This window comes from Callithrix jacchus, chromosome 9 (genome assembly GCF_049354715.1).
Source record: "Callithrix jacchus isolate 240 chromosome 9, calJac240_pri, whole genome shotgun sequence".
Classification (NCBI taxonomy): domain Eukaryota; kingdom Metazoa; phylum Chordata; class Mammalia; order Primates; family Cebidae; genus Callithrix; species Callithrix jacchus.
This window is the reverse complement of record NC_133510.1, coordinates 80,725,186-80,744,276: the sequence shown is the minus strand read 5'-3', so window position 1 is coordinate 80,744,276 and position 19,091 is coordinate 80,725,186. Positions and strand designations below refer to the sequence as shown.

The 19,091-nt window shown below is 36.0% G+C and overlaps 1 protein-coding gene across 12 annotated transcripts in view; it reads right to left on the bottom strand.

Annotated features, from left to right (window-relative positions):
• Positions 1–19,091, bottom strand: part of NAV3 (neuron navigator 3) — an 872,565-nt gene that overhangs the window by 150,326 nt on the left and 703,148 nt on the right. For all 12 annotated transcript variants that reach the window (XM_017976235.5, XM_078336921.1, XM_054238645.2 and 9 more), the window contains one exon: positions 10,964–11,083. In XM_017976235.5, coding sequence (XP_017831724.1) covers positions 10,964–11,083 — 120 coding nt within the window. The remainder of the gene's footprint in view (positions 1–10,963; positions 11,084–19,091) is intronic.

The window sequence follows — 19,091 nt, the reverse complement described above, 5'->3', positions numbered from 1 at the left end:
AACTTCCGCCTCCTGGGTTCAGGCAATTCTTCTGCCTCAGCCTCCTGAGTAGCTGGGATTACAGGCACGCGCCACCATGCCCAGCTAATTTTTTGTATCTTTAGTAGAGACGGGGTTTCACCATTTTGACCAGGATGGTCTCGATCTCTTGACCTCGTGATCCAACCGCCTCAGCCTCCCAAAGTGCTGGGATTACAGGCTTGAGCCACCGTGCCTGTCCCGAAGATTCTAATCATTTCGCAAATACATCAGAAATGTAATGAATGTCTTAAATTTAATGGTTCATTGTACTAGCTCTTTAGATACATAATTTATTCCATTAATAGAAGGACATGTAATCATTAAAAGTCATATTCAAAAATAATAATATCTAACATTATGCAGTATTATTTATTATGTAAATACAGTGAAAAAAGCAGGATAATATACTATATGTAGGATGTAACCCAAACCACACAAATAGAAAGGGTAAGGAAGCCTAGGAGGAAATATCTTACTGCAATATTCTTGGTTATCTTGGGGTTGAGAAGATTAGAGATTCTTTTTAGATTCTTCTTTATACTTTTGTATATTCTGTGAATTTTCATCAATAATCACAGAAAAGTTTTATAATAAAAAACTAGTTTAGAAAATAAGCACTCATTTATAACGAAAACACTTTCATTTACAACTTATCCTATAAAAACATATGGAAGCTCTGGTAAGACTTTTAAAAAATCAAGCTTATTGGAAATAACTTTATTTCAAATGCAAATTGAGTCAAGCAAGAAAAAAAATATAAATGGAACCCATATGACTCTAATAAATCAGTCCATGCCGCCCACTCTATGCAGCCAGAATGGAGAAGATGTAGAAGTATTTATCAGCTGTCAGCCAAAAGCTCTCAATTTAATGATCCCAAGTTGAAAGTCTGAACCCATTAGCCTATTTTTTAAAAAATTCATGCCTAGTTCTCGAAGGGGAAATAACCAAGTGTTTCATGTACAGATGTAATTTCTTAAATCAAATTAACAATTTAATTAGCTAGAACATCTCTCATTATGAAAAGTTAATCATGTAATATAAAAGGACTAAATTCTTTTCTCTTATATAAGTCCTATTTTAATATTTTTCATTTCACAAGTCAAATATATTTTTACCCTTTCCGTTTTTCTACTATTTCTTTGAGCCTGTTAGAAATGGATATTTCAATAAGAATTAGATCTCAAGATAATGACATTTATATATATTACACATATCATGTGTATATGTATTACATATAATTATATGTATTATATATAACATATGTAATTATATATGTACAAATAATTATGTTCTATATATACATATATAAAAGAATAAAACACTGCTAAATTGCTTTATTTATATTAGCAACTGAACTAGCTTTTTAGAAGCTCTCACTCATGTGAAATGATTGTTCTGTCATCTGTGTTTACAGATCTATTGACTACCTGCCATAGAAATAGATACCATTACACATTGAATTAATGTATCAACTTTTTTGAAGCTATATTTTTAAAAAAACTGTTTATATTGTAGGTATGTTTAGGCCAAAATTGAAAATGTTAAATAATTTACTAAGTCAAAAAATTTCATCCAAGCAGGATAAAAACCTTTATCTAAATTAATAATTTTATGAATAACACTTAAAGCACAGGATCTGAATTTAAATCCTGTAATTATTATTTATTAACAAAGTGCCTATGGGCAAGTTACTTGATCTAAGTTTAATTTGCCTCAATGGTAGTAATAAAACCTAAAGATAAAGTAAAATAATGTATTTAAGTAAAATGGTATGTTAGATACATATACTAGGCCCTCAGTACTTGTATCTATTATAGCTATTTTTATTATAACAAACTTGCCTACTCTTCCTCCTCCTTCTTTTTCTTTCCCTCCTCCTATTCCTCATCTTTTTTTTCTCAGTATTTTTACCGTCCTCACAAGATTCATTAGTAAATTCTATTATATGGAGATAAGATAAAAATAATACATAAATAAGAGACCTGGAACCCCTCTTTTGTATTGGGAGAATAATTCCACAAAGGTAAAGTTAAAATTTGATCAACTTTAATGCCAAGGTGAGTCTTATTAAAAAATAGCATTTATAGCTATAATCTACAACTTGCTGTATTGTTGAAGCATCTTTGGAATTTCAATGGCAATTGGGGTTTAACAATCCCTACTCTAATGCCCTTCTAATATAAGACCCTTGAGTAAAAAGCCCAGGATTGAGGACAGTGATTGGCAGAGAGTAGGTTCTCAACATGTGGGTATGGTATTAATTAATTCTCTAAGGGGCATTATAATAAATACTGGAAGTCTCTGAGGTTATTCACAATGGGCACAGTTAATTTTAAGATTTGGAGAGAAGTCCAGAACCAGTTCATACTCTTGCAATCATGATCAGAATGGCAAAGATAATTTGAGAGGGCATCAATATCACTTTTTCCACTTCCCTAATGTTTTGCATTGGTTTCTCCCTACTCAGAGTAAAAAAATGTGTGCAGAAAAGACAGGCCATCTGATTGTAAAATGAAGTAATTATATTTACTTTGTCTCTTTCCATCTCAGCCTGTTAATCTTTATTGTGTTTGCTTTTAATTACTATGGAAAGCCAGTAAGCTAATGAAGGAAATACTTAAGACATGGGAAAATACTGATTCTGTGATTATTCTGGAACAAATCAACATGGATAAAATGAGTTATTAGTTTACACAAACTAGTGACAAGCATCATGACTCTGATCCCTGAGATATTTGCTTTGTGGCTTAGGAAAAATCTCTGTTTCCTAGTTGGAAAAGGCTTAGAAATAGTAAAGGTCTCCCACACTTATAACTGATGTCCTCATGATTTTATGAGAACTGGCATGATGCCCTTTGACATGCAATGTAATTTTTTGCACATTGCTAACAATTGCAGACTTAGATATTTAGTATTAAACTATGTATTTAGATTTGAACTGAGGCTTCCTTCAATATATGATGAGTTACAATGGCAACCTCAGAGTCATATAAAATCATGACAATCGTTAATACCCTTTGGAAACTCTGTCATCAGTTGTGATTTCAGCCTCTTGATTATAGTTACACAAACCAAGCCAATCCATCTGGTAGTAGTACAATACAAAAATAATTTCTATGATGTATTATGCTTTTATACTTTCAAAAGAGCATGATTATACATCAAATCAGTAAAAATATTGTTATATTGATTAGTTTATAATTACAATTGGTAATCTCTATATTTAGGAATATAGTTTAGATAACAATGTGACAGACAACACAAAATATAGATGGTAAAGGCATCTTTGTTACTACAAGTTGTGGAATTTTGTTAACATCCAATATAATATATTATCTGGAGCTTTGCCTTTCTCTCCTTTGAAGCACATTTTGCCATCATATTGACTGAATAGCTACCTGTATGAATCATCGATGTAACCTAATTTTGACCTCTATGATCATTCTACTTCAGTAACCCAGGTTATAGCTTGCAATTTGTTCAACCACCCGGTAAATCTCTACCTCTCAAATGTGAAATTTATTATTAATTCATTTATTTTTGTGGCAAAAACCCTCTAACCAAAACTCTTTGATTTCCTTCCTTTCATTAAACATGCTCATGGACTTCAAGGTAATGTTTTCAGACCTTTATCGAGGTGCCAGCATATTTGTGTCTGAAGAGAGCCTAATTACTGGCTCATAGACAGTGGACTTTTTGCTGTAACCTCACATGCAAAAAAGGCTAAGGAGTCCTTGATGGTGGCTTCTTTTCTAAGGGCACTAACAGCATTCATGAGAGCTCCACTCTTGTGACCTAATCACTTCCCAAAGATCTTACCTCCAAATATCATCACAAGGGGACTAGTTTTTAACGTATGAATTTTGGAAAAGAGATAAATGTTAAGTCTATAGCAGACCTATAACTTTTTTCCAGATTCTGCTATCTTCCGTAAGACTTATCATCTTATTTTGTCTAGGAATTCACTTTCTGAACCAGATCAAATTCTTTTCTCCCCTACCCGCCAAAAACAGAGCAAATCGGCAACAATCTTCATGCTGTCCTTTGTGTTGACTTCTATCTGATCTCTCTTTTTATCTTCACCACAACTTTCCTCAAGGTCTCCTTTCCTTGTTTCAACCTCCTAACTTCTTCATCTTTTTATAACCTAGCACGCTCCTTCAGTATTTCATTGAAACTAACTTTGATAAAGTCACTCATAAGAAACTGGTTGTCAAAAACCACTTACCCAAGGAATTGGACATTATTGCATATTTCCTCTTTTCTCTGTTTCAAAAAATATCAGTTAGCCCTAGTTGTCCCTTGATCTTTGTGTTAAAGCTGACTTCTCTGTCTCTTCAATGGTTGTTCTTCCTTTATTCACTTTTTCAATGCTAAGAATTCATTCTCAGGGCTTGTTTTCTTACTCTACATCTGAGATACAAATGTGTTCCTAGTTTGCACAGTGCAAAGTCACAGAGTGCTTTAAACTAAATTTAATTTAGTACTGCCATAATAGGCCTCAGGCAGGCAGGAGGCCAGCTCCACTGAGTGATGCTATGGCTGGGAAGCTGACCTTAGATTCATTCTGTCTTGCATTAAAATCTCCAAAAAGAGCTCGGATAGTTTTGCTACAATTAACTCACCTGCTGGGCAGGCTTCTCATGACTGGCGGCATTTTCACTTTGCACAGGTGGTATCATCAGCAGCTCTATCTCTGTGAGAAACTTCAAGAAACTAGGACAGTTACAGGACAGTGAGTGCAATCCTCACTGTCTCCTGCTTTATATAAATATGTCTGTGAATTCCTCTCTCTCTCTCTCTCTCTTTCGGAATTTCACTCTTATTACCCAGGCTGGAGTGCAATGGCGCGATCTCGGCTCATCGCAACCTCCGCCTCGCCTCCTGGGTTCAGGCAATTCTCCTGCTTCCACCTCCCAAGTAGCCGGGATTACAGGCATGCGCCACCACGCCCAGCTAATGTTTTGTATTTTTAGTAGAGACGGGGTTGCACCACGTTGAGCAGGATGGTCTCGATCTCTTGACCTCATGATCCACCCGCCTCGGCCTCCCAAAGTGCTGAGATTACAGGCTTGAGCCACCGCGCCCGGCCCATGTCTGTGAATTTCTAGACTTTCTGCCACTAAAGAAAGTTTTTTGTCTTTAACTGTATTTATTGATCTTATGTATCTGTTAGGAGAGTTCTAATATTTAAAAATTGGGAAACTTCCCATAAGAGTCCAGACTCTTGGCTTCACTTGGAAAAAAAAACCCAAATTTTTTGGCAATCCTTGGCTCTCTTTTCCCCATTTATGCATTTCTAAAGGCAGCGATTTACAATATAAATATGCATATATATAATCTAGAGCTTGTATACAAGCTAATTTTGTATACAATTGTGTACAAGCTCTAGATTATACATACTTATATTTTAATCTAGCACCTATATAGTGCCTGTCCTTCTATTCCCAAGGATATAATCACCTGGGAGTTGCACAGGGTTATGAATTGAATTGTGTCTCCACCCCTAAATTTATATGAAGGGTTAACCCGCAATGGGACTGTATTTTGAAACCGGATTTTTACAGAGGTAATTCAGGTTAAACTAATTCATAGGATGGAATCCTAATCTAATAGCACTGATGCCCTTATAAGAGAAAGAGACACCAGAAACCTCTCTATAGATGATAGATAGATAGACAGATGATAGATAGATAGATAGATAGATAGATAGATAGATAGATATAGATAGATAAGATAGATAGATGATAGATAGATGATAGATAGATAGATAGATAGATAGATAGATAGATAGATAGATAGATAGATAAATAGATAGATTTCTCCAGGAGCACAGAGGAAAGGCCATGCGAGGATACAGCATGAAAACCACTCTCTGCAAGCCAGGAAAAGTTCTGATCAAAAAACACATTTGCTGACACCTTGATCATGAACTTCTAGCCTCCAGAACTGTGAAAAACTAAATGTCTATTATTCAAGCCACCCAGTCTGTGGTATTTAGTTATGGCAGCCAAGGAGTATCATACACACCCAAGTTCCTCTAGAAATAGATGGTGTCCCCAGCCCCCTTCCCCACTACCATTCTTTAGTTAGGTCTCATCTAGTTAATTTTAGTCACTTTCTAAGCACTCTACCTGTCTTTATCTCATCCCTCTTCGATATTCTTGCATTGCTCTGAGAGAGTTTCTTTTAAACTAAACACTGGGGTCTACTGGGGGGGAAAGGGGAGGGCCAGCGGCGGGGTGGGGGGAGCTGGGGACGGATAGCCTGGGGAAAAATGACAAATGTGAGTGAAGGGGAGAAAGGAAGCAAAACACACTGCCATGTGTGTACCTATGCAACTGTCTTGCACGTTCTGCACATGTACCCCAAAACCTAAAATGCAATTAAAAAAATAAATAAATAAAATACAATCTTTATACCATGTGCTCTTGCTATGAAATGAAATAAAACTAACTGAACTTAGCAAAGTAGCTCCTTATTACCTATAGTCCAAACATCCTAGTATGGTCCCTGGGTCCTCTGTCTTTTGTCTCCTTGTCAAGGAGTGCACTTTCCCAGTGCACTTCAGAATCCCATTCCTCACACCAAACTCTGCTATGCCTTTATGCTCTCACTCCCCACATTCCTTCTGATCTCTCCCAGGCTGGATGTCAAAAAGTTAGATGCTTTCTTTAAGCCCCTGCTTAAGTGCTATCACTTTTTGAAGTCTTTCGTTTATACTCTCAGGTAGAAGTAACTGTTTCTCTTCGGTGCGTCTAAGGCACTTTGTATAGAGATCTATTATGAGTGGCCTTTGTTTATACTACTCTCTCACCATTAAACTCAGGAACTTTCACCTGTATTGTTTTGTTTTATTTTTACCTAAGATGCTATTATGATGATGGGCACTTAGGAAGTAATCATATATTTCTTTATCAAATATTTGTGATTGTTAGCAGAGAAGGTAGAGTAAGAACAATAATAGGAGTTAATAAAGGTCAAAACCACCATCATCTTCCAGTCTCCCAAAATGTACCATTTAAACATAGCCCAACACAATGTATAAAACCCACATATTTAACTGTCTGCTATAAATGTATCTGTGAAGTTGCTGGAGAGTCTCCAACAAATCTACAAGGATTATATCCATTCTGTAATCCTTTTTTTAGTCAAGTAAATAAAGAAATGGGGTTGATGTTGGATTGATATGGAAAGTAAATGAACTGCAATATCTTTAAGCAATAAAATATTTAAAATACACTACAGATGGCCGCTGAAAATCCTCCTTTTTCTTTGGGGCTATTTTTAATGCACTTGTATGGGGAATTCAGTTGTTCTTTACTGTCCATCACATTTTAACCAGAAGTTGATCAAAGGGGAAAGCAATAGCCTTCGCTGTAACAATACAAACAATTCAAGTCCATTGCTATCCTAGCTAACTGGCTGGTTGCCATTGTGCTATGCCTCTTTGCTTTTGCACTTACACAGCTTTTAGAAAAATGGCATTTAAGCTTTCTTATTAGTGAACTATTATAGCAAGCCTTATCATTTAACCATTTAATATAATGAATCAATCACGGTTTCATATTATTTAAAATATCTTTGACAAAAGTAACTGGGAACCATGGAATAGGAAGCAAAAGACCTGAATCCTTGTACTATTAGCTACATGATCCCGGGTAAATCAGTTTTTCTGAGTTTCTCTTACTATATTGGCCAAGTGAACGCATTCAACTAAATCAGCATTTCTTAAAATGCTATGGAAATAAGTTAATTGTTATCAAAGGAGAAAAAAGTGAGGGAATCAGTGACCAAAACCCTCATGGAGCACTGAATTAAATAAAATTAAGCAGATTTTACTTTGAACCTCAGGACTTCTCTGTACCTTTGATATGTTAATATCCATCATGACTCTCTAAGAACAGATATGATATTCAGATTTTATCAAATGTATATAACCACAGAAAGCTGATTTTTGACTTAGAGTATCGACTATTGTCTCATGGTGTAAGAAACACTAGAAGAGTCCAAACTATATGACATCTGAAAGGTCTTTCAAAAAATGGTATCACATTTTTTTTGATATGTGTAATTGTTTTCTGTTTAAACTCACGTTTTTATATGTTATGATACGGTTATTTCCGCAATTTATCTGACATTCTTATTGAGCTCCTACAGTATCCTAGCTACTGGTGATAAAAAGATGAATCAGATATTATTCTACATTTAAGTGTTTCATGTTCTATGAGTGAAACAGACATGTAAACATGTAATTATGTGACTGCATAACAGAAAAATCAACAGGCTGCAGGAGCAGAGAGAAGATACGTTTTGAAAATGATGAGAAAGGAATGCTGCGAAAGACTTTTTGGCCTTTAAAATGTGATTTGCTATGTTGTATGGATATAGTTTTTAGCAGAATAAAATTTCCTCAATTGATATTTTCTGTAATTGTCTTCTATTTCCTACTAAGTCAAATTTAAGGTGCTGGGATTAAAAGGTTAAGGTAAATAGGCAGAAAACATATTTTTCTACGATTTCAAAAAAAACAAAAAGTAATTTTCTTTTTCTTGAGTAAACATAAACAAAAAGGCAATACCTTATATCTGTTCTTGCTATTCTACTTGAAATTGTAATAAATTTTAGAAAATTTTGTGAAATAATATTCAATAGAAGGAGGTATTTTAAATTAACTGAGTCACATAAGTACAACATTTAAGACCATGTATTTTAAAATGACATATATCCCACGTCACTTCCTGAATATAAGATTTAAAAAAGACATTCAGACTCACCTGTAATTAAAAAAAAATCTTTTTTCTCTGCTAATAGGATTTATACTATGACCTTATTGCAGTTTAATTTATACAAGAAGCTCAAGTGGTTTTCATATTTCTAAAATTATATAATTCTTTAAAAAACCATTTATATAATCCTCAAAAACTGCACCTACCAAACTGAACCAATTTATTTCAGGTATAACAAGTCACTTTCTGATGTAATTTAAAAATTAGCACCGTCAGTGTATTCTAACATTTCAATATTCTCATTCTCTTGAGAGAACACAGGTAATAAAGTAAATAAGAACTTTGAAATGTCGTTTTAAATGTTTAAATATTTGTGCTAGCTGTTCACGTGTTTGTAGGCCTGGCATCTATTTGTTCAATTTAATATAGTGATGCTCAAACTTTAATTTACGTAAGAATCAATGGAAGGGCTGGATAAAACTCAGATTGCCAGGCTTTACCTTCATGTATTCTCATTCAGTAAGACTTGGATGGAGCCGAGAATCTGTCTCTCTATCGAGTTTCAATGGCTGCTGCTGCTGCTCCTGCTGCTGCTGGTTCATGTACCATACTTTAAGAGGCACTGTTTTCACAGGTCTGAATTTATGAGATACATATCTAGGTCTTTATGCTTTTCTGAGTTCCTCAGCCAGAGCCCAATCTGGGGCCCCGATGGAGCAAGGAGAGTTGATTATTGCACTGTCTGCAAGCAGAAGTCACCTTGTGTTCATTTTTTGGTTCTGTGATCACAACCTCCTTTACCAAACACTAGCAGATCTTCCCTCCCATAACATTTTCCACTTTCAGCTAACAATAATAGAATAATATTAGTTTCAAAATGTGGCCCACATTTTCGGACTCTTTCCCTCTTATCACCATTTCCTATTTTTCACATAACTCATTTTTCTCTTTCATAATATCCTTGTAGTACGTTGGTTCTTTCTGGGCCTCATTTGCTTCTCTAGTTAATTAAATGTGATTGCCAACCTGTGTGACTATATAGCCTAATTATTCATTAATTTGTTCATTAATTGTTCATAAAATTATTCATTAATTTGTTCAAGCCTATATTCATTAATTTGTTCATTCACTCCACAAACATTTGTTAAAATTCAACATGCAAAGAATATGACAAAAATTCTGCACTCAGGGACTTACATTATGGGGGAAGATTCTTCACATACACACACACGAGAATATATAGGCTAGGAGAGTAGGATACATACAGAGTGGGAGCTGAGACTGTTCTAACCATTAAGAATTAGAATATCAATAGCCTGTAGATAAGGAGAAACCAAAGACTAATATTAGAATTTACTGGGTGTCAAGCCTTTGTGGTTGTACAAAAATACACAATGAATTGTACACGGTTCCTATTTAAGAATGTGAGTATATTGCATCTTAACCTTTTGTCGTTCTCATAAATGCTGAATCAAATAACTACTCTAGGTATTTAGATATAAAAATTCTGGAAACATGCAATCCCTTCCTGCTCAACAAAGTCAAAATTCTGAGTGAAGAGGGAGCAAAATCAGGTCCGGAACATATATTACAACATTATCTTACCAAAGCAATGTTCTTAAACAGTGATGATTCTGACAAAATCAGCAGAGCATTTTCTAGCAAAATAATTAGTTCATAACACATACACATAAACACACACACACAAATCTTTAAAAAATTTGAGGCCACAAAGAAGCAAAAATAAGCCTAAAGTAAGAGTTCTTCTATGTTTACAACACCTTCAAAAAAAAAAAGCATCAAGCTTCTTATACTAGATGATTTGAAATATGTTTTAATCTTTATATAATTAGTACCCAGGCAAATCTGAGGATATCTGAATCTAATGACATTTATTAACCAGTTTCTTTCTAATAAGAAAAATGTTTATATGTGTATAATTTTGCTTTTACAGATATTAACATTTGCAACTATGTAACCTGAAATTAAAAAAAAAAAAATCTCCCAACCACACACTTATTTTCAGTATTACAGAGCTAAAAGGCTCTTGTAAAGAAAATCATCCTAGTTTTTAAAATATCCCTAAATAATTATTTCTCAAAATAAAAAAATCCTTTGGTTTATACTGTTTAACAGGAGTGTTCCCTTATGGTCTTAGTTATAAAATTGCTTCATGCCCTCCTCCCCATCATATGTGCTGATGGCATTACCTGTCTGCATCCACTGTCACATCATGAACTCCTCTCTGGATGACATCTCGGGAAGTTGCTGTGTCTGGTATTCGGTTCAGACTTCTAGTGTATAGGTTAAGTCCTCCATCTGTCATGTACCTGAAAAGAAATGCCTAATTAATCCACAGAAAATTAAACTCAACTGTACAATTTAACTTAATAAACAAATGGTGTATACAATTTTCAATGACTACTCAAATATATTCTATTATCATTTTTTTCTGCATAAACATTCTACTCACCAGGAATAATTAAAATACTTTTTTTCAAGTTTATTAGGAAATCAATATTCTTGACTACAACAAGTAACTAGCCTATCATAGAACCCGTTTTTCTCTTTTCTTATCAATATTATGAATAGACTTGCAGATAAACTCTTAGCAAATTAAGAGAAAGAAAATTTTGTTTTTAAAATACTGTTTTAGAGTTCATAGGAGTAATGGATCAAAACCTATGCTTTCACTATATCTGCCATCTTCCTAGAGTTCTACAGTTTTATATTTAATATCTCATAGCAGCCGCTGTCACAACACTGTTGCAATTAGCTGTATCCCACCCAAATCTCACCCTGAATTGTAATAATCTCCATGTGTCAAGGGTGGAACCAGGTAGAGACAACTGAATAATGGGGGCAGTTTTCCCCATACTGTTCTCATGGTGATGAATAAGCCTCACAAGATCCAATGGTTTTATAAATGGGAGTTCCCTTGCACAAGCTCTCTTGCCTGGCACGTGCCATGTAAGATGTCCCTTGGTCTTCCACTATGATTGTGAGTCTTCCCTAGCCATGTGGAACTGTGAATCAGTTAAAGCTCTTCCCTTTATAAATTACCCAGCCTCAAGTATGTCTTTATTAGCAGGGTGAGAACACACCAATACAACCATCTTCCCATATATATATTTAACACACTAATACAGCCATCTTCATTTTTACATTTAACATCTCATATCAGCTGCTGTGTCACAATTAGCTATTTTGTAATTACATGCACACACACAGAATCTAAAGTGATCCTCACCACTCCCTTAAAAGAACTCCAGTTCAGTATCTTCCTTTAGAGTGGCACAGATAACATTTAAAAATGCCCCTTAAATGTGCTAGCTAAAAACAAACAAACAAACAAAAAAAACGCCTGTAATCCCAGCACTTTGGGAGGCTGAGGTGGGTGAATCACGAGGTCAACAGATGGAGACCATCCTGGTCAACATGGTGAAACCCCGTCTCTACTAAAAATACAAAAAATTAGCTGGGCATGGTGGCGCATGCCTGTAATCCCAGCTACTCAGGAGGCTGAGGCAGGAGAATTGCCTGAACCCAGGAGGCAGAGGTTGCGGTGAGCCGAGATCACACCATTGCACTCCAGCCTGGGTAACAAGAGTGAAACTCTGTCTCAAAAAAAAAAAAAAAAGCACGCTGATAAGGAATGATTGCTGTAAACCTTTTTAAATGATTGTTTGGAAAAAAAATCAGGCACCTTGGAGAACCCTTACATGTAGATATGCAGACAGTTTCCTAAGGTCAGCGTGTAAGGATGGTTGAGTGGTTGAGTGTAGACTGGAGCCAGACTGCTTAGGTTCAGCTACAGTGCTGCTACTTACAAGCTGTGTGGGCTCAGGTAAGTCACTTAAGCAAGGTATGTTTAAAGTGCTTCATCTGTAAAATGGAGACAGTAATGATATGCTTACTTCTTGCAGTGATGGTGACCTATCAATGAGTTAATATACATATAACATGCATAGAGCATTGTCTACCACATTGTAAGTGCTATATAAATTCTATCTTTAAAAATACTAGCTATTTTATGCATTAGCATTTCTATAGTCACTAAAATACCTCATATCTTGAATATGAAATTAGAAGAAGCATTAAGATTAGGAATGTCTGGTGCTAAAGATGGATCTTTTTAACACAGCTCAAGTAACCCCAATCTTTCACACACTGTTAGTCATACTTCAGTTAGCACAAAGTTTACTAAAGGAGAATTGAGGGAGAATCAGGGCAGAAGCAGGATTACAGTATATCTACCCTCACCCCTTTGCCTTATTTTTAATTTTTATTCAACAGAATTATTAGTTCGTGTTTGGTCATGTGACTTAAAGTATAAATTTAGGTTATATTCTTGGCACGACTATTTATTACTGTGACACCTGAAGAAAACTTCAATTTCCACCCTAAAATATGTAACTTTTATCCCAATTTTCCAGAATTTTTTTACTTCATAAATAGAGACTTTTCATAGAGGTTTATTATGAATAAGAGGCCTTTTTCTGACTAATTCCTAATTATTGACAGATTCATATCCCCAAGGGTTTAAAGTAATTTTAAAACGGAGAAGAAAGAGATAAGCCTTTGCATGCTTCAAGAAATTCTGAATTCTCAGAATGCTGATTAACTTTCTGAGTTATACCTAGAGTACATGGAAAAAAATAAAACTTTATTCCCATTTAAATGACTGCATGACATTCTTTGTGGTTACTTGAGAAAATCCTAAATTCAATACTACATTATTGAGCCTTCTGTTCCTTTAATCTATAAAACATATTTTTAAACATTTTGAAAAGAAAGTTAACTTTACGATTCAACTTTTTCATGAGTTGTAACATAAACACTTCTTTTTTTATTGAGATGGAGTCTCACTCTGTTACCCACGCTGGAGTGCAGTAGTAAGATCTCAGCTCACTGCAACCTTTGCTTCCCAGGTTCAAGCAATTCTCTTGCCTCAGCTTCCCAAGTAGCTGGAATTGCTGGTGTGCAACACCACTTCCAATTAATTTTTGTATTTTTATTAGAGATGGGATTTTGCTACATTGGCCATGCTGATCTCAAGTTCCTGACCTCAGGTGATCCATCTGCTTAAGCCTCCCAAAGTGCTGGGATTAGAGGCATGAGCTGCCACACCCAGTCAGCATAAGTCCTCTTTTCTTAATTAAAGAAAACACCGTCAAATTAAACTTTTCCTGGGATATCTCCAGCCCTCTTGTCTTCTCATGTTTTAATTCTAAGCTGAGATATTGGGGATATCGGGGCTGCCTCCTACCTAAGCTGACAAGGGCACACTGCATAGGCTGATGACTAAATAATAAGTCCAGCACATCCTGAGTATCCTCACACTATCACCCTTGAGTTAAGACCAGTCCCATCACCTGTTGACTAGTATTCCATACAGGTAAGAGAATTGAGTCATGACAAATTTCAGTGTCCTGTACTCTACCATTAGAAAAAAACAAATGTATATGAGTAAACAGGTAAACAACACTAGGGGAAGTTTTCATGTAGGATTTTGGGTATTTTTACTTGGTCAACATAAGACATATGGACCATCAATGCATACTTAAGGGGACTCATTTGTGAGACTAACCAAGACTTTGAAAGATGTTAGGGAACAAAAATAGAGGAAACAAGAAATCTTAATCAGGTTTGAAATGAAGCAGAAACAAATGAGGACAAAGGCTATAACAGCATTTTTTTTTAAATTAGCGAGTGCAGCAGATACTAGCCAGATGTCATCAAACCAATTTCCCTCTTCTCCCAGGCACACAGTTGAACCATATAACCTAGCCACTTTTGCAGTCATATTGGGATCATGCAGCTGTTTTAGACAAAGGAATGTAGGAATGCATGAATTCCAGGCCTGATCCATACAAAACAGTCTCACACCCTAGTTCTTCTTCTCTTTTGACATTTGCCTGTTGAATATCAATGCCCATGGTAACACTGGAAATCTGATTGGGTAACAACAGAATTACCAACCATCTTTATTCTCTGAGAGACTACATGGAGTGCATTCCCCAAGTGAAGATCAGAAACACCAGTGAGGGTCTTATGTGAATACATTGGCTTCTTTGTGTTCCGTTACTGAGATTTTGAGATTTCTGTTTTAGAAATTAATGTTAACTAATATAGCTAGTGTACTAGCCTAACTTGTGCTAGCATAACTGATTGCATCTTAGCTCTGAGCCTGATAAGCTCCATCTTAGCTTCTCCCTCCCTGCCACGGCCCCCTCAGGTGCATTACTGGGTCATGCTGTACTCAGAGCCTTGAACCCTTGAGGTTTGGGTCATGCTGTTCTCAGTACCTGTAACCAATGTAACAGCAGCCTGCTCGGCAAGCCCTTCTGCTATTGTGACATCCCCCCTTTTTGGTGATTGTATGGAAATACCCTGGCCCTCAGCCACTTCCCTTAACCTGCTTGTTCTGCTTCTGTAAAAATTCCGCTTCGGCTAGAAGCTCCCCTATCTTAAGCAAGGTATAAAAAGGAATCAAGCCCCTTCCTCACTGCCAAGAGAATTTTGAGAATTTTGAGCATTAGCCGTCTCTCAGTTGCCGGCAATAGGACTCCTGATTCATCTCAGTGTGGCACTTCCTCTATAAGTTGCTTGGTTACAACACTAGCATCTTGGAAGATACAAAATGCTCTTGAGTACAGTATGCCTGTAACATATATTATTATGTGCAGAACTCACATAATAATGTTTAAAAAACATTTAAAACAACTACTTATTTAAGAATATTTCTGTGGAGGTATATGCATACATATGTGTGAAGAATATAATTAATTTATTGAATAACTGGATAACTACAAAACTATGAAAACACCATCATGTGAATCACATGAGGGCAGGTACTGTGTCTGTATTATTCACTAATGAATGCAGTGTCTGGAATGCTGCTTGACACATAGGGTGAACTCAATAAATATTTTTAATAGACATATACATATATACATACAGATATATATAACTCAGCTTATGATCCCTCTTCTTTCCATATCATTTTCCCAGGAGTCCTAATGCCTCCCACAATTCCCACTCTCTTTTATTGAGATGAGATACGATAGATCTCTATCCTGGCCAAACAATCTTCATATCCCACCATCTCCAACTCTGCATCTCTAACTCCACATTCATCATCTCCTCTCTCTGCTTTCTCATTAAGAATTCCCACTCTCTCTCTCTGCAGATTTTCTCTGATGGTAGAATTTTTCATCTCCTGTGCTTACAATGTAGTTATCTAAATTCTTTGTCTCTCTTATGCCCTCATGGGTAGTCTATCTCTGGTTCTATAAACTTTTCCTTTGCAGTACTCCCCACAACCATTATTTTCTTCACTTTATCCCTACAAATGCCACTACCAGATTTCTGCTTTGATGAGCCTGAGCCTGAGCTCTTGCAATAGTTCCTGAAATTGAACCCCAGGGTTTCTCTCCTGAATTCATTTTGCGTATTTCCCATAAAGTAGCTTTTCAAAAGCCATCACCAACCACATGCTATGTTCTATGACTATTTTGTAACCTCTAAGAGATAGGATTTTACATAGTTTATAGTGTAAACTTCTCAGCATAATGATGTTAAGGTCTGTCAAAATACTGCCTATCTCTCAAATATTATCTTTAAATACTCACATTCCATGACTCTCAGTTAAGAGAAAGGTCATCAATATCATCGAATCCACTGTCCCTCTGATTCTGAAAATCACACTTTATGCCAGCTTACTGAATAATTTATACCTTCTACATTTCTAATTTATATATACATATGTGCATATATATATATTTATTTAAATATATTTCCTTTGTCTATAGCTTTTAAATCAGGAATAAAACTAAAACTTTTAAAAATTTTCTCTTTTCTATTTCATGTGAGAGTTTAGTCTTTTCCCCTCATTCTGAACCCTTAGCTCAATTTTATCCCTTTCCTTTTGAAATTCCCAACATATTGCTTTGTAGATGTCCCTTGATTTCTTATTCAAACTGCTCCCAAGATATGCTGTCACTCTCAAGATAAACATTCTACATGAGTGTAAGTATATATAGTCAATCATCATTATTCACAAATTCTATATTCGTGAATTTGCCTACTTGCTAAAATTTATATGTAGCTGCAAAATCTAAACTCATAGCACTTTCACCGCCATTCACAGATATGAACAGAACAGTGAAAAAAATGAGTCTCAGAGGTTTCCAGCTAAGGCTAAATGAAGTGATACTCTGCCTTCTTGTATCAGCTCCACTACTACAACAAAGGTTCTTCTATGGTCTATTTAGTGTCACATTTTTCACATTTTTTGTGTGTGTGCTTTTATGCTGAGAATTGTGCTGTTTAAAATGGCCCCCAAACTTGGTGCTGAAGTGCCATCTTAGGTTCCTAATTGCAAGAAGTCTTCAATGTGTCTCACAGAGAAAATATGCATTAGACAAGCTTCACTGAGGCCTGAGTGAGAGTGCTCTTGGCTGTGAGTTCCATGTGAATGAATTGACAGTATGTACTAAATAAGGTATCTTTAAAGAGAGACACACATATAGCAAGTTATATATACATTGATCAGTTGACAAAAGTATTGTGGCTAAAAGCTCATAGGAACCAAAACCTATATTTCTCCTAGAAGCAATAGTTTAGTATTCACTAACACAGTGTTTGTGGTGACTTGATAGAACATAACTACCATGAATAATGATATTGACTGCATATATGTATAAACACACACACACACACACACACACACACACACAGACATTTTTTGCTGTTGTTTGTTTCTTTGTTTTTTGAGACAGTCTTACTCTGTCACCCAGGCTGGAGCGATACAGTGATGCAATCTCAGCTCATTGCAACTTTCACCTCCTGCATTTCAAGCGATTCTCCTGCCTTAGACTCCCAAGTACCTGGGATTACAGGCACACACCACCGCACCCGGCTAACTATTTTAGTAGAGAGGAGGTTTCACCATGTTAGTCAGGCTGGTCTCAAACTCCTGATCTCAGTTGATCCGGCTGCCTTGGCTACCCAAAGTGCTGGGATTACAGGTGTGAGCCACCATGCACGGCCTGTGTATATATATCTTTATGTGTATATTTATGTATGTAATTAGTCATCCAAATATATTTGAATAGTGAGTTTAAAATTGAATTCACACATGAGTTCACATTTAAGAAGACTGAGAAAGAAAAGAGAGGAGGGAATAGAGTGGAAAGAATAGAGAAGAAAGAAGAGAGAGATGAGGAAAAGAGTGTATCTTAGATACTCCTGCTTTGCCATCATGTTCTCTGAAAGGGGCATTGCCTCCTAGGCTATGTTAAATACATACAACAATGATAATTATAACTAACAACAACCAAACATTGGTATTGTTATTAATGATAATAAATGCAATATTAATAATAGTGATGATAAAGAGGAGAATGATCAATTTATTGAGTGCTCATATCATGGCAAGCTTTATGCAAACTAAAATTTGTAGATAATTTTCTTCATTTCTAACAACCTCATGAAGATGGTACAATTTTATCCTTATTCTAGATGACAAAAACTAATTTGAGTATGTTAGGTCTCCAAGGGGTCCACACATAGCAAATGGAAGAGATTCAAATGAGACACTCTGAATTCAGTGGCAACTGAACAACAACCTATCCCAATTTATCATAATTGGTCTCTATAATTCTATATTTTTAGAAACTCAGGTAGAGTGGGTACCAGGAATGGACTGATGGGTATCAGGACATCAGAGCTAAGCTCTGAATCTAATCAAAAGCTATTTTGTACTCTTTTTTAGGTGGCGTCACCATTCAAACATAAGCTTTTCATGAATGAAATCAGAAAGGGTCACTTATATACAAGAATGATCTCCTACATGTGTCCTGTCAGATGCATAAAATCCAGATTCACATAAAGAGTAGGTCAAAGTCCAGATTCACATAAAGTTTATAGAAAAAGTTAATTGGGAAGCTTTTCCATATATTACTGAGCCTATGTTTTGAAGTCAGACATAGCTGAGTTCTAATGCAGGTCTGGCATTTCCTTAGTGTTAGGCCCTGGCTGGGGCCAATGAGACTCAGTTTCCTTATCCATAGAACATGTATAAAAACATCCACCTTGGCCGGGCGCGGTGGCTCAAGCCTGTAATCCCAGCACTTTGGGAGGCCGAGGTGGGTGGATCATGAGGTCAACAGATGGAGACCATCCTGGTCAACATGGTGAAACCCTGTCTCTACTAAAAATACAAAATATTAGCTGGGCATGGTGGCATGTGCCTGTAATCCCAGCTACTCAGGAAGCTGAGGCAGGGGAATTGCCTGAACCCAGGAGGCGGAGGTTGCAGTGAGCCAAGATCGT